At 42.4% G+C, this 18,600-nt stretch overlaps 1 protein-coding gene across 3 annotated transcripts in view; it reads right to left on the bottom strand.

Annotated features, from left to right (window-relative positions):
• TMTC4 (transmembrane O-mannosyltransferase targeting cadherins 4) overlaps window positions 1-18,600 on the bottom strand; it is a gene marked incomplete at its 5' end in the record, with an annotated part of 56,941 nt that overhangs the window by 32,787 nt on the left and 5,554 nt on the right. For 2 of the 3 annotated variants that reach the window (XM_079721792.1, XM_079721791.1), the window contains 2 exons: window positions 13,452-13,539; window positions 18,173-18,389. In XM_079721792.1, the coding sequence (XP_079577918.1) occupies window positions 13,452-13,539; window positions 18,173-18,389 (305 nt within the window). The remainder of the gene's footprint in view (window positions 1-13,451; window positions 13,540-18,172; window positions 18,390-18,600) is intronic. The other variant, XM_079721790.1, reaches the window with a different exon arrangement.

Genomic DNA, 18,600 nt, shown 5'->3' with positions numbered 1-18,600 from the left:
GCCTCCCCCCACCTCCTGCTGCCCTAGAGCAGTGCCTCTCCAGTAGCCCAGGTGGCACAGTGCCTGGGAGCCAAGTTCTCTTTATCGCAAACCACTGTATATCGGAATATTTAGTTCCATCAAGCAAACTATGGATAATTTCACTTGTAGAAATTAATTACGTTTTATATGTAATACCAAGAGATCACAGTTACGAGCCACAACGACAGAGCCTTGTTACATTAGACATGACTGCACTGGGGTGTTTACACATTTATTGGAATTTATTATTATTTTTTGGCCCTGCCATTTGGCATGTGGGATCTTAGCTCCCCAACCAAGGATCAAACCTGCACTCCCTGCATTGGAAGTGCGGAGTTTTAACCCCTGGACCGCCACGGAAGCCCCAGGAATTTATTATTTTCTTTGGGCATTTGGTAGCAATCATTAGCAGACAAGTGTTCACAGACACCAAGGCTTTAAAAAAAAAAAAAAAAAAGCCAAAATAACCCTAAAGCTAACGTATTAGTTAATTCCTTTTAGGATATGATTTAAAGAAAGGCCTCACATGTTTTAGCAGGTGAGCACAAGGGTCCAGCTGGCAAAGCAGAGGTGATGACACTCACAATGCACCACACCAGAGCATGGGTACGCCCATGCCTTCTGACATACGACAGTGATGGATGGAGGGTGACAGTGTAAGGCTTGTCCTCTCCATCCTGGCATACGTGTGTTCACTTAGCCCTTCCTCTGGTAACACGTCGTCCTGAGTCTGCGTCCAACCACTTCCAGGATTTTCTCATATCAGCAGTTTATATGCAAATAGAACCCTTAAACGAACCCATTAATTACCATGGAGTCTCCTCCACAGGGTAAAAGACACCCCAACCCTAGCTCCTATGCCCCTACCGGCTCCACACCTCCCTGCATGGGAGATGGCATTGTAGGCTGACCTCAGCCATTTGTTTTCATGTCCACCAAGCATCAGGTTCAGTAGTTCACTAGAAACCAAATGGAGGGACTTCCCTGGTGGTCCAGTGGTTGGGACTCTGCGCTTCCACTGCAGGGGGCATGGGTTCGATCCCTGGTCGGGGAACTAAGAGCCTGCAAGCTGCGCAGTGCGACCAAAAAAAAACACAAAACAAACAAAAAAAAAACAAACGGACTTCTCCCTTCCTCGCCCCTTTACCTGGATTTGATTTTTTAAGCTTCTGCTCCCACAATCTGTGTTCATACCTCTTAAGGAAACATAATATGATTTCCCAATGTAATGTTCCCTGTTCTTAACATTAAAGGCAAGTCCCTTGATTATTTTATATTTCTTCCTAGAAAAACTGAATTAGCTTGTGTTTTACTTGACTGTAACAGGGTTAATTTCCCCCCCACGGACCAGTGGTTTTGGATAGGAAAAAAATTCCCAGTTCCTCCATTAAAACACCCAAAGGACTGCTCTTGAAAGCACTGCATTAACACAAAGTTAAATTACTACAGGGCTGTGGAAGTGATGGGCTCACGTTCCACTTGTCTGGAATTTAAAATGGATTTTTTCCTTAGTTGGCTAAATCAGAGATTTCACTGAATATAGAAAAATAACATATAAAAAACACAACCTTCAGGTTCACTGATAGCCTTCTCCCTAATCTCACCCCATAATTTCACCACAAGGGACTCAGACTCCCTCCAACTCTCCAATCTTTCTCACAGTTCCTCTGGGACAGCCCTACTCTTTACTTTTCTCTTATACTTCTGATTTTGTTCAAACATGTCCAGTGTGGAAACGTGCGAAAGATGAAGATGAGTCTTTGCTGAAGAAGTTTCTTCAGTTTCAGTGTTTATTAAATATGAGTGTCACTTCTCAACAGTGGCAATTTCAGGGACCAGTTATAAACCCAGTGATGGCTTCACATTCAGAAAACCAAATTCTAGACCGCCACTGTCCAAGAGGAGGTGTGGCAGTTACTGAACACCTGAAATTTACCTCTTAACCTATTGAGATGTGCTGGAAGGGTCAAACACACACCTGATTTTGAAGACTCCGTATGAAAAAAAAGAATGTTAAACACTTCATCATTTGTACACTGATTACATGCTGAAATTATAATATTTTTGATATATCGGGCTAAAAATGTATAGTTAAAATTCATCTAACCTGTTTCTTTTTATCATGTGGCCAGTAGAAATTTTGTTATGACCTGAATGGCTCACACTGTATTTCCTATTGCACAGCACTATTTACACCATGTGCTGAGACCCAGCTCATTTAAGAAATGATCTGCACAGCTGTGTTTGTATTCCAAGTCTGCCTTTGAAACACTCGGAAAATACGAAATTCGTTGCCTATTTAAATCCAATTATTTCTCCCCAATCCCTACCAGATTAGCACTTGATATGTTATCAGGAGTCATAAGACTAAGCATGAACATACACTTCAGTTTTCCCACAATCCAAACTACAAAGCTGGGTGAAACTAATACAGTTGACTCTTGAACTGGAAGATTCAGGGCCCGACACCTCGGTATAACTTCACAGTCAGCGGCCCATGTTCCTCGGTATCCGAGGTTCCACATCCGCGGATTCAACCAACTTCCAGTCCTGTAGTACTGAAGTGCGTATTGAAAAAACTCTGCCTACAAGTGCACCCGTGCAGTTCACACCCATGCTGTTCAAGAGCTAACTGTAGTTTTAAACTATTTCATATAAATCAAAGGGGTCCTCTTTATGAATGTGTTGTATATGGGTGCATGATAAACCAAGGCCAGCCTACACAGCATTGATAAAGTGTTTCTAGTACTAGGGCAATCAAGAAAGGCCTCATAAAAATTAATCAACTGGGAAAGTGGTCCTGAGTTTGGGGACAGCCCAGCCTAGCAGACTTCTGGTAATAAGACCTCCTCTAGCACAGTTTTACCCATGTAACTCCCCAATTTAAGATTTTCCTTGAGTATTAATTTGTCAAGGTGACTAACGCTAATAATTGCCAATATATACAGCTAATCTAGATAAACTTGGACTTGTGTTTTTATATGTTTTTACTTAATAACTAATGCAAGCTACTCTTTTATTTCCAACTTTGAGCATTTTAATAAGGCAACTGAAACAGATAACAGGAGGCCACCTTGCATACAGCTGGCACTCAGTAAATATTTGTTGAGTCAATGGTTTCATTTATTTCCATGTCTATTAGAAGCCTTACTATATTACTATATTTTGAAGGCAATTATGAGATGGTATTTAATACCAAAAAGTTATTAATTTGTTAATGTGAACAAATACAGCCAGAAGTCAAGTCTTTTCACTTTTTTTTTTTTTTTTTTTGCGGTACACGGGCCTCTCACTCTTGTGGCCTCTCCCACTGTGGAGCACAGGCTCCGGACGCGCAGGTTCAGCGGCCATGGCTCACGGGCCCAGCCGCTCCGCGGCATGTGGGATCTTCCCGGACCGGGGCACGAACCCGCGTCCCCTGCATCAGCAGGCGGACTGTCAACCACTGCGCCACCAGGGAAGCCCAAGTCTTTTCACTTTTAATTTAGTCTTTGAACCCCCTCATAAGGAAAGAATCTCCATCATGTAAGAGACTCTTTTTCAAAATAAATTATTATTTTTAAAATTTATTTATTTTACTTTAATTTTTTTGGCCGCACTGCACAGCTTGTGGGAACTTAGTTCCCCGATCAGGGATTGAACCCGGGCCCTCGGCAGTGAGTGTGCGGAGTCCTAACCACTGGACCGCCAGGGCATTCCCTAAAATAAATTATTTTTTAAAAATTACATAAGTAATATTAAAAAGGCATAAGAGAAACTGATTATTTTAGTTTTAAATTTAGAATTAACTGTTCAAAACAGTAAAAATAAATATCCTGAGAGGCAGATATCGCCTCCAGTGCAGTTGCATTTATGAATTATTTTTATTCAAAAATATATTCCCCAAATAGGGAATTCTAACTGGTGCATAGCTCTGTGTAAGCATCTCAGGCTCAGACAGAGTACTCTCCATCTCATCTCCATCCAGTCTGCTAAATTTTAAGCACCAATGACCCAGGAGAGGAAATTTTTAAAAAAACCCTAAAAAGCTATCCTTACACCGCGCAACATCGCTCATCACTTAAGAACACAACTAGGACAATTGTGCAGCATTCGCAAACATCAACACTTTATAATCCAGAACTTAATAAAGACTGGTTTAGAAAGTGTTTTCTTTGTTTCAGTGTATGTCTCTGTTACCTGAGATAATCCAATCACTTAGGTAAAGGGAGGCAAAGGCTAATAGGCAGTGGGGATGGGGGTGGGGGAAGGAGCACGGGCGGGGGGGGACGGGAATAAAACACCCACACGCACTAACAGAAAGACACTTGTCAGTGCCAACACCCACAAGTGCCAACAGATGTGATCAATTTAATGAAGCGCTGCGCCTCGGATTTGGCACTGCTTTCAAGTGGGAGGCTCTTCTTTCAGAAAAAAGCATCACATTGTAGGAGCTACCCTCTTCACCACTCGACGCCTGGCATCTCTGCTGCCTTAAAACTGGCACGGCGTGGTGTGTGTGTGTGGGAATCACTCCACCCTGACAGGTGGCCCCAACTCCCTCTGCCAGAGCGACACAATGAGCATCAGATTCTCGTTCCAGAAGTGGGAGCCAACCAAGCAGTGCTTCCACCCGCAGAATGAGAGAAGTCAGACGCTGCCGTCCAGACCGTTTTGGGAGAATCGAGCAATGTACGAACCACGAAACACGAAAGAGAGAAAAGAGAATACTGATGTCACAATTCAGATGGCAACGACCCCAAATCTAAAAACAAGTGTCCTAGACTATGTGAGTTACACGATTGCCCGAATTTCTTTTAAGCAGTGTAATTCTAAGTCAAAGAAAAACATGTCTTGACTCACAGTGGAAAGCAGGAGGAAATGAGACCCCAAGAATCAAGAGTTATCCTGTTTTAGCTGCCTGAACTATGGTAAGGAGAGCAACACAACAAATAAAGTTTAAGAACTTAGAACAGTGATCTGAGATCTTGTGTTTCATAATAGTTTAGAATTTAAAATGGTTATTCTAGGTTTGTAGCAAATTCCTTCCCCTCTTGAAAAGATTCTCTCCTTCCCACTATAAATGAGACTAATGAAATTTCTCTTCTTCGTCTGAACTCCCATGAAACAATATTTTAAGGTATTCGTTTATAAAAGAAATTGTTTCTGGCTATTCTATCAAGTTTATCGTGCAAAGAGATTACCTGTTTCCAATCCAAAATATGTACTAGGCTTTAACAGAGAGAGAAATGTTGATAGGATGGCTTATCATTAGAATAATACTTTTTGTTTCGGGCATTCAGAAAAAATAACCAGTGCACCATCAACTTCATCTGACTTAGTGTTTTTCTTTCTTTATTTTTTTTAAAGAATAATTATCCTTTCTTTATAAGGATATTTTCTTATTTAAAAAAAGATTCTGTTCTAAAAGATGTTGCTTGGAGATATTCTATGTAAGCACCAAAAAAAAGAAAAAAAAAAGAGGCTGACAGAAATGTTACATGAGATTTTTTTTTTTCACTCTCTAAAAATGCTAGGATTCCAGAGGTTAGCACAGAATTGCTTGTTAATAAACTCAGGCAATTAAAAATTGTCCAGAGCTTTATAATAAAGATACTGCATCTATAAAGAAAGCTAATGGGGTTATCAAAAAGAAATGTATCCTCTGAAAGAGTTTTCTAACTAGTTAAATCATTAATTTCAGAGCACTCAATTTTTTGTTCCCTTATAAAAAATATTAAATCTGTTCTTCTGTAAAAACCCTTTTCTTAAACTTCAATTTTATGAGTAATGAATGCTAGACCTTTCTTTGAATTTATGTTCAGGTCCAAATAGAACAAAGACCAGGTCACTTTAAACTAAGTTTAAACAATAAACAGTGTTTATTATTATTTGTATCCAATAAGTACCGGACTGAACTTCTACCACAAAAAAGTTTTGATTCTCAGCTGCACACTTACAAACATGTGGGCGACCTGAGTAGCTGGGGCGAGGACTCATTGCTACCATGACACGTGTTTGCCCTTGGCTTTTTGTACAATCCACACTGACGAGACAGCAGAAAATAAAGACGTGTGACTATTTCTTAGGGTATCTCAAAGTCCAAATGAAAATATATACACCTGAATGTTCACTAGTATCAAGGGTCCTGCTTTACTGCACTGAAGGAAATTTAATAGAGAGTAGATAAGAGAAATTAGCATTTTATTACAGAACTACCATATGGTCCAGCAATTCCACTTCTGGGTATTTACCCTAAGGAAATGAAATCACTACTTCAAAAAGATATCTGGGGCTTCCCTGGTGGCGCAGTGGTTAAGAATCTGCCTGCCAATGCAGGGGACACGGGTTCGAGCCCTGGTCTGGGAAGATCCCACATGCCATGGAGCAACTAAGCCCATGCGCCACAACTACTGAGCCTGTGCTCTAGAGCACGCGAGCCCCAACTAGTGAGCCCACATGATACAACTACTGAAGCCCGTGCACCTAGAGCCCGTGCTCCACAACAAGAGAAGCCACCGCAATGAGAAGCTCGCACACCGCAACGAAGAGTAGCCCCCGCTCGTCACAACTAGAGAAAGCCCGTGTGCAGCAACGAAGACCCAACGCAGCCAAAAACAAATAAATTAAAAAAAAAAAAAGATATCTGGATCCCCATGTTCGTTGCAGCATTATTTACAACAGGCAAGACACAAAAACAATGTCTCTACAGACAGATGAATAAATAAAGAAAATATGTACACACACAACACACACAATGGAATATTACTCAGCCATAAAAAGAAGGAAACCTTGCCATTTGCGACAACATGGGTAGACCTTGAGGGCATTATGCTACGTGAGATAAGTTAAACAGAGAAAGACAAATACTGTATGATCTAACATATACGTGGAATCTTAAAAAAAAAAAAACCCACAAAACTGAACTCATAGATACAGAGAACAGATGGGGGAGCAGTATGAAATGGGTGAAGATGGTCAAAAGGTACAAACTTCCAGTTACATGATAAATAATGAGTCCTGGGGATGTAATGTACAGCATGGTGACTATATAGTTAACAATACTGTATTGTACCTATGAAAGACGCTAAGAGAGTAGACCTTAAAAGTTCTCATCAGAAGACAAAAAATTCTGTAACTCTGTGTGGTGATGGATCTTAGCTAGACTTATTGTGGTGACCATTTCACAATATGTACATATATCAAATCATTAGGTTTTACACCGAAAACTAATACAATATTATGTGTCAATTATATCTTCATAAAAAAGAAAAATAATAAAATGTACATTCCACGGCAAACAAACAAAAAAAGAAATCGGCAGTCCCAAGGTTACAGTCATCAATTCTGCATAAATGCACTAAGAAAAGAAGGGGATACTTACGGAGTGCTTGCTCTGAGGTGGTCACAGGGGGGGAAAGAGAACAGGGGAGAAAGGAGAACCCTCTTCTCCTTGAGCACTCTGAATAACGGACACTTCCTTTCAATCAAAATACACTGAGCTCTGAGCCCTTCGAGGGCAAAAACTATGTCTCTGACACAGGGCCTGGTACAGGATGCCCTTAAAGTTTGATTAATCATTGGTAAACGAATGCATGACCCAAACTGATAAGCCTCTATGTGATTCTAGAACAGAATCAGAAACAGTGTCTTATCATGAATGGGTAGGGATATTACTGCTTCTTCTCTGTAAAGGTATTATTAGTTTTGAAGCCCTTGCTCAGCTTAAAAAAGGACTCTCAGCCCCCATATTTATGAAGTTGAACATTAACATGATGTTTAAGAATTATTCCAGAGAGTTGTTCTCTATAAAACAAGTAGTCTCTGTTCTAAGCCTGTTGAAAAAGGATGGAAAATCTAAAACACAGAAGAGTTGCTGAGAACAGTGACTATCCACAGAGACCAGGAAAGGTGCTACCAGACTTTAGCAGTGGTTCCAGGGTATTGAGACAAAGGGGGATTTTGGAGTTGGGGAGCGGAGGGAGGAGGCTGGCAGAGTGGAGGGGCTGTTCGGTGCTGCCCGGCCGAGCGGAGCAAGGCGGACAGGGCTGGGCATCAGGTCCCAATGTCCTGCCCTGCTCTGTTGTCCTGGGGTTACAGCAGGTGAGGCTCAGGGCACAGGACCTTGTCGGGAGAGGTCAGAGAAGTGCTTGAGGTGTGGGACACAGGGCTTCCCCCAAGCTGGCTAGTAACTGAATGTAAGTCTCTCTCTCTCAAGAATCAGGCATATGACCCAGCAATCCCACTCCTGGGCATATATCCAGAGAAAACCATAATTCGAAAAGATACATGCACCCCAATGTTCACTGCAGCACTATTTACAATAGGCAGGACATGGACGCAACTTAAATGTCCATTAATAGAGGAATGGATAAAGATGTGGTACATATATACAATGGAATATTACTCAGCCATGAAAAAGAAGGAACTAATGTCATTTGCAGCAACATGGATGGACCTGGAGATTGTCATACTGAGTGAAGTAAGTCAGACAGAGAAAGACAAATACCATATGATATCACTTATATGTGGAGTCTAAAAAAAGGGTGCAGATGAACTTATCTACAAAACAGAAATGGAGTTACAGATGTAGAAAATAAACTTATGATTACCAGGGGGTACGGGGGGAGGGATAAATTGGAAGAACTGGGATCAACATATAAACACGACTATATATAAAATAGGTTAACTAATAAGGACCTACTGTATAGCACAGGAAACTCTACTCAGTACTCTGTAATGGCCTATGTGGGAAAAGAATCAAAAAAAGAGTGGATAGATGTATATGCATAACGGATTCACTTTGCTGTATGCCTGAAACTAACACAACATTGTAAATTGATTATACCCTAATTAAAAAAAAAAGAATCAGGTCACTCTGTGCCTCAAGACCAGCAACGAACTTGGGAGATAGAATTCAACCATTCCCTTGAGAGTCTGTGATGTGGAAACAGTGAGTGGGCACTGGAAATAACAGTGAAAACCAACTCAAACGCTAGAGAGTGCAGTTGAGGGATGGCTGTTCTCCTCCATCAACTTTAAACTCCCAAGAAAGAACGATTATGATCTGCAACTCAAAGCCTGCGTGGGCAGGTGGGCACAGTCAGAGGACAGAGAAGACACAAAAGTCCACGGCCAATAATAACTTTCTGGGGCAAGACACTGAGGTCTGGCTGTGTGCAGACAGGTAACCTCCTGTAGCTTTGCATTTTCCAAAGACTAAACAAGTTGTGGGGGACGGCAAAGGGTGGTACCAGTCTGGAGGTGGGTCCCTTGGTCCCACTTTAATTGACTCCTTCCTTTTCCTAAAGGGGGTTCAGGTGCATGGGAAGGTGGGACAGCCTGTAAACAAGAGGTCAAGGGAGAGTCTTCTTCAAAGCCTTCCTAATCGATCTATTCATCTTCTTACCATTCCAAGTAACTCAACCAAATGAAAATCTGTTCATATTCTTAGAAGCTTTCCACAGAAGCCATGCCTACCACGGCCACAGGTGTGCGAACATTAAGTATTTCCAGGTGAGCTTTCTCAAAAACATTTACGTACTTAACATTAAAGGCCTATAACAATCTCTTTACAAAATCTCTTTCCAATTTAAAAGTAAACATGCTATAAATGTTAAAAGAATGCTACCAGACCAAAAACGAAAAGTTATATCACTACTAAGAGTTAATATACTAGAGTTCCATTAGTACTAAAATATACTTCACCAATTTCTCATGAACCAAAGTATTAACTGAAAAAACATCATATATTAAGCACTTTTTCCTTTGGTATCAGTTTCCAAAGGCCTTATTTTAAAAATCTATCTTTTGTGTGGATGGCTCTTGGAAATAATTTTATAATTTACAAACAAATGAAAAAGAGACATATAGTTCAGAATATGTACATTTGTGAATTGGAACACAGAAAAGGTTAGCAAAAGGATCCAGGGAAAGAATATAACATGTCTGTAGTGTTTCACCATCCTGTGAGGACACTCCATTAAAGGAGGCTAATAAATGCATCAGTTCACTTGCTAGAAGAATTTTTAGTCTTCTGATAATTTTTCCATCATTTCAATAAGAGCAACCTTTAGAAGTAGTGAGAAATTTTATTACATCTCCTAAATGATGTGTGTTTGAACGCTGAATCTATCAACATTTAGTACGTTCTTTTGATCAAAAGAATCAAAAAGCTCTTTTGATTTCTTTGAAATCCATTCAGAATAAGGGAGTACTTACTTTAAGGGAAGATATGTTAAAATTAATAAAATGATACTGCACCAAACTTTTGAGATGTCTAGGAGAAAAGCCAACAGACTTAATTTTTAATTTTCTTCAAGAAAAATACAACTACTGATAAGTTGTTATCCTACCTAACTGCAAATTCAGATTTAATTGCCATCTTAAGAACACACTATAACAATACAAATACATAAAATGCAAAAAAAAAAAAAACCCATAACAATGCAAACAATACCACTGTTTGTAATGAATACGATGGTGAGAAGTAAATGAACCCGCTCCCTCTCCCATTACCTATGGAAACGGCTGGGGCTGGTGCAATTCCCTATCTCCCACCCCCAGACCCCTGGGGGTTGTGTGTCTCTTGGGAGTATTACAATCATCACAGGTGGGGAGATCCAGAAGAGCTTCAAGCCCAGAAGAGCTGGACATGCCTTATTGCTAAGTTAACTTTCAGTCTCAGGAAGAAAAGTTACCCCCACAATTTTCTGTTCTTGAAGCTGTTCTATTTAGCTGTCCCCAAACTCTCTGCCATATCAGAAAAATGATGAGTCACAGGAAAAAGTGGTGGTATGATAAAATAATAATAATAAGAGAGGATGGGGAGTGGGTGGGTATGACCCAGTCCTGAGTGAGCATGGAGGTGTGGGCCCATTGGAGTCACCCTTGCACTGTGTCTTAGTAGAGTCGCAGGTTTGAGGGAACAGGTACTTTGAGATATACAACCTGAGCCCTGTGTTCAGCTGTCCAGGACAGGAAGGAGGAGGGGCCCTTCCCAATCGACCCTTGGAAACTATGGATAGTTTCATACAGATGTTCTAGGTATATAACTATGAATACCTAGAACATCAAAACAGTACAGCCTGTCCTGGAAGAGTTTGCAGCCCTGCCTAAGTCTTTTTGTAGAAAAAACATAAAGGGTTAAAAGTTATCTATTGCTCTTTTTAAAAAACACCTTTTGTAAAGAGCGAAAAACATATATAAGTAGAGATGCTGATACAGGAACTCATGTCTCCATCATTCGGCTTCAACATTGACTCCTGACCAGTCTGGCTTCAACTAAATGCCAACATGCTTCCTGCTTCCTCTCAGATTATTTTGAGACAAATCCCAGACTTTATACCATTTCATCCATAAATATTTCAGAGCATGTGTCTCTACAAGAAAGGGATTGTTTTTAACACATACCTTCGATGCACTATTACACCTAACATTTTAACAATTCGTTAATAGAATTGAATGGACCTCCTATTTATTTTTAAAGATTGTTTTGACAGGCTTGCCTCGCTGGTCCCTTGAGTACAGGGAAGCAGAAGAACACAATGTAGTTGGCGCTGGCTTTGAAGTGAGTTAAGACTCAAAGGTGAACCCAGTTCTGCCATAAATAGCTGTGTGATACTGGGTAAGTTACATAAACTCTGAGTCTTACATCTGAAAAACAGGGAAAGCAAGTCAACCTATCTTAAAGACTGTAACATAATTAAATGAGAAAAATATACACACACACACACGCACACATGTGCCAGTAGATAGTCAATAAATGGCAACTATTATATTAACAGCAAACATCTACCTTCATAAGTAAAAATACTTCCTGCTGGGAACTCCCTATTACTCTTTACTAAAAAACCTTTTGGAACCACTAGGATGGTGACAGTTACCTGTCTGTCATGTCCCAGGGGTTGGCAAACTTTGCAAAGGACAGTTAGGCTCTACAGGCCAGGAGGCCTCTGCTGAAACTCCTAACTCTGCAAAAACAAATGGATGTGCCTATGTTCCCATAAAACTTCATATATAGTCACTGAAATGTGAATTTCATGTAACTTTTTTTTTTTTTTTTTTTGCGGTACGTGGGCCTCTCACTGTTGTGGCCTCTCCCGTTGCGGAGCACAGGCTCCGGACATGCAGGCTCAGCGGCCATGGCTCACGGGCCCAGCCGCTCCGCGGCATGTGGAATCCTCCCGGACCAGGGCACGAACCGGTGTCCCCTGCATCGGCAGGCAGACTCTTAACCACTGCGCCACCAGGGAAGCCCTCGTGTAACTTCTAATACATCACCAAACACTATTCTCGTGGGATTTTTACCCCCAATCATTTAAAACCGGAAAAAATCATTGTCAGCTTGGGGGCTGGATTTGGCTCAGGGGCCCCTGTTTACCAACCCCGAGTGAGCCCACTTCACCAGCCCCAGCGGACACAAAATCCTGAAGGAGTGGTCTGCCCTTCCTCATGAATAAGACGTCAATTTACCGGAGGAATCCAAGTACATGAACAATAACATTAAGGCCTGGCAGGGGACTGAACCTAAGCTTTGAGAAATACTGTGGAAGAGACTCAAGGAAACCCAGGTACATCAGTGTCAGCTGAAACGGCCCTGCTTGAGCATTCCACAGGGATCATCCCTCTCACCTTCCCTTTTCTTCCCCTCTTCCCCCCAAATATAAATTGACTGTGATATATAAGGAGAGTTCTACAGTCAGGAACTGACTTTGTAACAGAAGTTGAATGCATAACACCGTTGCTGGGGCCGGCATGTATAAATGCTATGTAGGCTGAATGTACTGTATCCAATTGCCACTACAAAGCACTCTGGAAGGTATGGTCTGACTTGGAGGGGATCAGAACCCGGACGAGTAGAGCTGTTCAGGGATTCTCCTGGAACCCTATCAGTGCACGGCTGCACTGCTGCTAACAACCAGGCAACTCCCCCCTCCCCTCCACACACACACAACTGGTCATTTCAACTCTGTTGTTTCCAACAGCGACTTTCTCTGTAAGTATCAAGGACGCAACAATGAAAAAATAAGAACCTCACAGTCCAGGGGCATATTCATAGCTACACATTTTACCAGTTTTCAAGGTTTTTCGCCAACAGGTTTTAATAATAAAAAAAATCTTACGTTTTTTTCCTCCCCCTTCAATTTTGCTGGAAATAAAAACCACAAAAATCCATCACAACCGCTTCAGCACCAAGAGCAGAAGCTCTGGGTTTCAGGACCCAACAAGGTGCCCCCTGAATACTCTGAACATGGAAGCACAAGCCTTCGTATTATTAAAAAAGCCATGGAGTTACAGACATCACTAAAAAGAGCTGACATCTTTGACCCACATTCCTTCAAAGCGATAAACTTATATAAACCGACATTTCCCCATCTGTTAGAACACCACTCAGCAGGACAGAAACACGAAGAAGATGCAAAATTAAGAAGGCAAAATGTCATGCTTACTTTCTCTAAGTGCTTTACAGTAGCCAAGGAAAGATAACAGAAAAAACAGGGCAGCCAGGAGGTCTGCACAGCCGACAACAGCAGCAACCTTAAAAAGGGCAGAAGAAAAGACGTCTGTAAAAAACATTTCAACAGAACTTTGGAAACACACAAACAGCCCCTTAGAAATAGAATGCGAAAACCTTATCAGACTCGGCCATCTATTGAAACAATCCCCGCAACTGTGACGCTTCCCTGGGGTCTGATCTGACAACTGATTTTCTTTTCACTTTTGGTCTAGGACTTGGGTCAGCCGCTTCCACAGGAAGGCTGGGTTGGCTCGAACCCAGGGAAGGTTCTTTTGTGGGCCACACGCAGCCAGCGATGCCCACGGGACTCAGCACGCTGCGCCCACAGCTCCAGAGGCCTCTGCTCTGATCAGGTCCCCACGGCGAATTTTCAACTGGAAAATGGTATCAGCTCAAAGGGCACGATATTTAAAAAAGAAACCTTGATTGGAAACATGAAGGAAAGGTGGGAAGTCCATGTTACAAGTCATCAGGCAAAGAGAATAAGACACAGGGATAACGTTCAAAGCTGCCTCTGCCATGTTTTCCTCCCTTCAGACCAAAACCAATGAAGTGGGTTAACCTGGAAAGCAGAACGCTTCAAAAGTGGCTGATGAGTCCGATGAAAAAAAGAATGCAATTTCTTCCCCACCCCCCCATCTTCTACATCCGACGACTGTCCTTCCCGTCTCCACCTTAGTGACGATGAAGCAATATAAAATCTGTGCTTCATCTCTTTGAAGCTGATTATTCCAATAATTGCTTTAAAGATTTTCATGGCAACGAAAGACCCAGAATTCCGCTCATGAGTATTGGTCTAGTTTACATGGCGTTCTTGACTAACCAGCACCTGGATGGGACATACGTCAAACCTTTCACTGTGATTCTCTAGGTATCACTTTAAGGGCTGGGAAGTTCATCTTTTCTTAAAGTGAGATATATGATAAGTCAGACACAGAGTAAAGACTATCCTACAGATGGAGATGAGGGAGTATACAATGAATATGAAAAGTACTATATTTACATACGATTCCCAGGTGCGTCTACAAGCAATAGCTAAAAGGAATGCCTTTTAGGAGCAGTTTCCTGCTACGCTGGTTAGATATGACGTTCTGAGGCAATCATCCATTCCGATGGTGAACTGCTGATGGAGGGGCACGTGGCAGCCCAGGGGGTCACGTGATCGCTAAGAAGACTGACAGATGAGTCCAACCTGTGAATGCCACGCACGTGAAACAACCTCCCGGGAAGGAAGCTAAGGGCAAACAAAGGTTCAACAGATCTGGGCCAAGTATGCCAGCATGCCAGAGGGTTACATTACTTCATGAAGGCAGTGATTATGTAATAAGATTTCTGGAATCCTCTGGCCTGTAACTCACTCACTCAGAGACACCGTGAAATCGGGGATGCAGCGAGACCCAACACAGAGCCGGGCACACAGTGGGTGCTGGGTCACTGTCCGTTGCTGCGTGAATCCCAAAGATGCTTCTGTAAACACTGGGAGGTGGGGGCAGTACGGGGGGGGACGTGCAGAAAGCAGCGGACAGAGGACACAGCAGCTCAGGGTGAAGCAGGTACGGGCTCTGCAGCTCCGGGGTGAGTGATGGAGAGAGTGGTTGGTGCTCTGGGCCCCCCATCAGGACCAGAGACGGGTGGGAGCTGTGGCTGTCTACAGGGCCTGAGGATGGCGGGGAACCCCAAAGCCTTTCAGAGGATAAAGTGAGCAAAGCCAACCCAGAGAAGTGTATCCAAAAAGGTCCTTAGAGCAAGGGGGTCGAGGAAGCAGGGGCTGGGGGACAGGGAGGGTCAGGGAACAAGGTTTCTTGAACTGAGTGAGGGGGAGGGAAGTGGTTTGGATAAACACCAGGAATAGGGGCCCAAAAGGCCAGCCTAAACCGCTTGTTATCTGAGTGGCTGAGGTACATTAAAGACTCCCACTAACGTATATAATATTGTAAATCAACTAAACCTGAAAAAAAAATAAGACTCCCACTAAAATGAACTTTAAACTTCATAAACTCATTTTAAAGCAAACAGTCTGCCTTTGGCTCACTGAAGATACTCCCAAGTCTTAAGCAATGTACGTCACATCGTCTGACAAGAAGAAAAACAAGTTTTAAAAAGTATGGCAAGTGTTTCAGAGTAGAGAGTATTTAGTCCTTCAGTGAATTTTTGGCATAGTAATTAAAGAGAGATTTCATAGAAAAAAAATTTTAAAGGCTACCCAAGGAGGCACTGAGTTTAACTGTCTGGGGAATGGGCATGGGTACGGAGAGATTTTATTTTTCTTTTCAGATATTTGCGTATGTCTTTTCAGGCAAAGTTATTTACAAAGGCTAACTTTTTTTCTTACAAATCACCTGAAGCACTCACATCAGAGTTTTCTAAAGAAGTCCCTGCAACTCCCTGAATCCATACAGCAGGAGGTGGTGGAGTTTCCCCACAGGGAACAATTCGCACTGGGGCCGTGGACGGAATGAGGGGAAGGGGAAAGGGGTGATGTTCCACCATCTGATTCCTTCAGTGTTAAACTCTGGGTTTATTGGATGGGCAGGGTTATTAAGGAGACCCGAGCTTCCCTCTTTGATACCCGAATTCAAGCAAATGGAAATTTTCACCAATGCTTGGTGGAAAAGGAAAACCTACAATAACACTGGTGTCAACTCCCTGGGGCCTCAATCCTGGTCTCTAAACAGACAAGAGGGAAGGAAACCCCCTCTCTTAGCTCTTCTCCCTCGCTTGGTGATCCAACCCACAGCCCAGAGCACAGGGCACTTCCTCAGTACTGGCGCAGAAAGCTCTGAGGAACTCTCCTTCTGGGGTTTCCTTGGGTGGGCCTGGTTTTTGCTCACTGTTAAAGTGGGTTAAATGTAGAGCGGGAAATAACAGCAGGGTATAGAGAGGGTGAAAACAGAATACCGACTATTTGCCAAAACGAGGGAAGGTGAACATACAAATGATCTGTTTTAGAAATGCTATTGTTCCAGGACCCGTAACTTTTTCTTACAATTTGAGTTTGCATGGCTTTCATGTAAAGGAGGGAGAGGAGAGATGAAGACATTTTTCAGATATTCTCTTTTCTCCTACAGCTGGACCTCCCTTGGGTTAACATGTTCCCACGTTGCATTTAGCTGGGGTGTATGTGTGCGTGTGTGTGTGTGTGTGTGTGTGTGTGTGTGTGTTTGCACACATCCAGTTATACTTGTCGGCATTTCAAATTTTTCTATCAACTAACTTCTCATATTTAAAAGCAGAATTTTAGAAACATTTCTTTGGTTAACAATTCAAGTATTTCATTTTGCTTTTTAGGATTATACAAAATTAGACAAGGACCAAAACAGTAAATCAGTATTTTTGCCAGAAATTCCCTTACTTCTGATCAATGTGCACAACACTATTATTTAGACCATAAAGAGAACTTGCATGGAAACAAATTCTAATTTGATCACAAATCTATCTATCTATCATCTATCTATCTATCTATCGGTATTTATTTTACAATAGTTTCCAATCCCTTAAGTCCTCTGAATTTGCCGAAGTAAAAAAATTATGAGACTTTTAAAAAAGCTTTCAAGTAGTAAGATATTAGAAGGAGGTTGTGAGAACAATCCTGCAATCCTTTTAATACCAAAGAACAGATAGTTTCATAATATTAACAAAATCAGATGCTAAAGGCAGGAATTCCGCCCAATATTTTGAAACTGACTTCAAGATGCTCAATGCAACTGGTCAAAATGCAGGTACTTAAATACATACCGAATGCAGAAATCTACTGTGGAGAAGCAAGAAGGTCCGTGTGGTATTTTATACTAGGTACTTCACACTTACAGAGCGAATCACTAAAGTCAAACATGCGGACTTACATTTTCAAAGGGTTCCATGGAGGTGGGGTAGGGTGGTTCCTGAAAACCTCACAAGTGTTTGGTTAAATCCCAACGGAGTTTGCACCGAACACATTCAGCAGCAGCTCAACGGATTAAAAGCAGGAGCTGCCTGACTACATGGGCTGAGAAGCCAGGTGGGGAGAATCCAGGAGCAAGTCCCAGCAGGACGCGGGGACCCGCTTTCCAGGTCAGCTCAAAGCATGCTGGTCTCTCCTGGGCTCGGGCTCGGATGACCGGATCTTAAGTTCTATCCCTGCATCACCCAGCTACGTGACTGACCTGGGTAAGTCCTTAATTTGTCCTCCCAGGCTGCTTCCTCTTCTGTAAAGTGGAAATTGTTATGCCGCCCCAGCTGATTCTGTGGAGTTTTGGTGACAATCATATTAAGTATAAGAAAGTATTTAGGAAGTTATAAAGCTCTCAGCTAACATCTGAAAGTTGAATCAGACCCAACCTGGAAGAAAAGTAATCTCAGACTCTGGTTTTTAGACCCCAAAGCTGGGCAAGACTCAACATTCATACCTTCACAATGTGGTCATATAAGGAAACAGAAAGTATCACCAGAGATCATACCACATGGTCATTATACAGTCTTCGCCCATAGGGGACCCTGTGTTTGCCCTAAGAGAGACCTGTTAGCCCTACAAATCATCGTTCCAAATGTCTGAAAGCTTGGGCTTTCTACAGCCATACGAGTATCCGAGGGAAGCCTGTTTTAGGGAACGAGCTGATACGTGGATGGCCTGTCCTCCTTACACCAGTGCAGAGGTGGTGGGCGGACGATACTTACACACTCGGTGTGCACCGGGTGCACAGCAAACAGCAGGGCAGCCAGCAGGGATGACCTGGGGGCCAGGTTTAGCCTCCGGCCCTTACTCGTGTACTGCAGGCCCCCAAACAGCACGGAGAAAACGTCCACCAAGAGGATGGAGATGCCGCCGTGCAGGAGGATGTTGACCACGTGGAAACTCACGGGGTGGAAGCCTCCCGACAAATAGCAGTTCATCCTGCAGTGAAAGAAGGGTGTTCACACCAGAGGTCCAGCAGCACGCGCGACAAAATGAGAACCAGCTGAAGGAAAACCCCGGTGCGTGAAAATACTAAAGGGAGAAGAGAAAGTGTGCAAGCTTGACGAAAGTGGCGTCAAGATAAATAATGCCTGTCAAGCTAAGAAGGCTGGAGAAGAGGTAAGAACATAATTAACTGCAGAGCGGAAAA

The sequence above is a fragment of the Hyperoodon ampullatus genome (assembly GCF_949752795.1).
Source record: "Hyperoodon ampullatus genome assembly, chromosome: 16".
NCBI lineage: Eukaryota > Metazoa > Chordata > Mammalia > Artiodactyla > Ziphiidae > Hyperoodon > Hyperoodon ampullatus.
The sequence above is the reverse complement of the archived record's forward strand: the minus strand, read 5'-3'. Positions and strand labels throughout refer to the sequence as shown.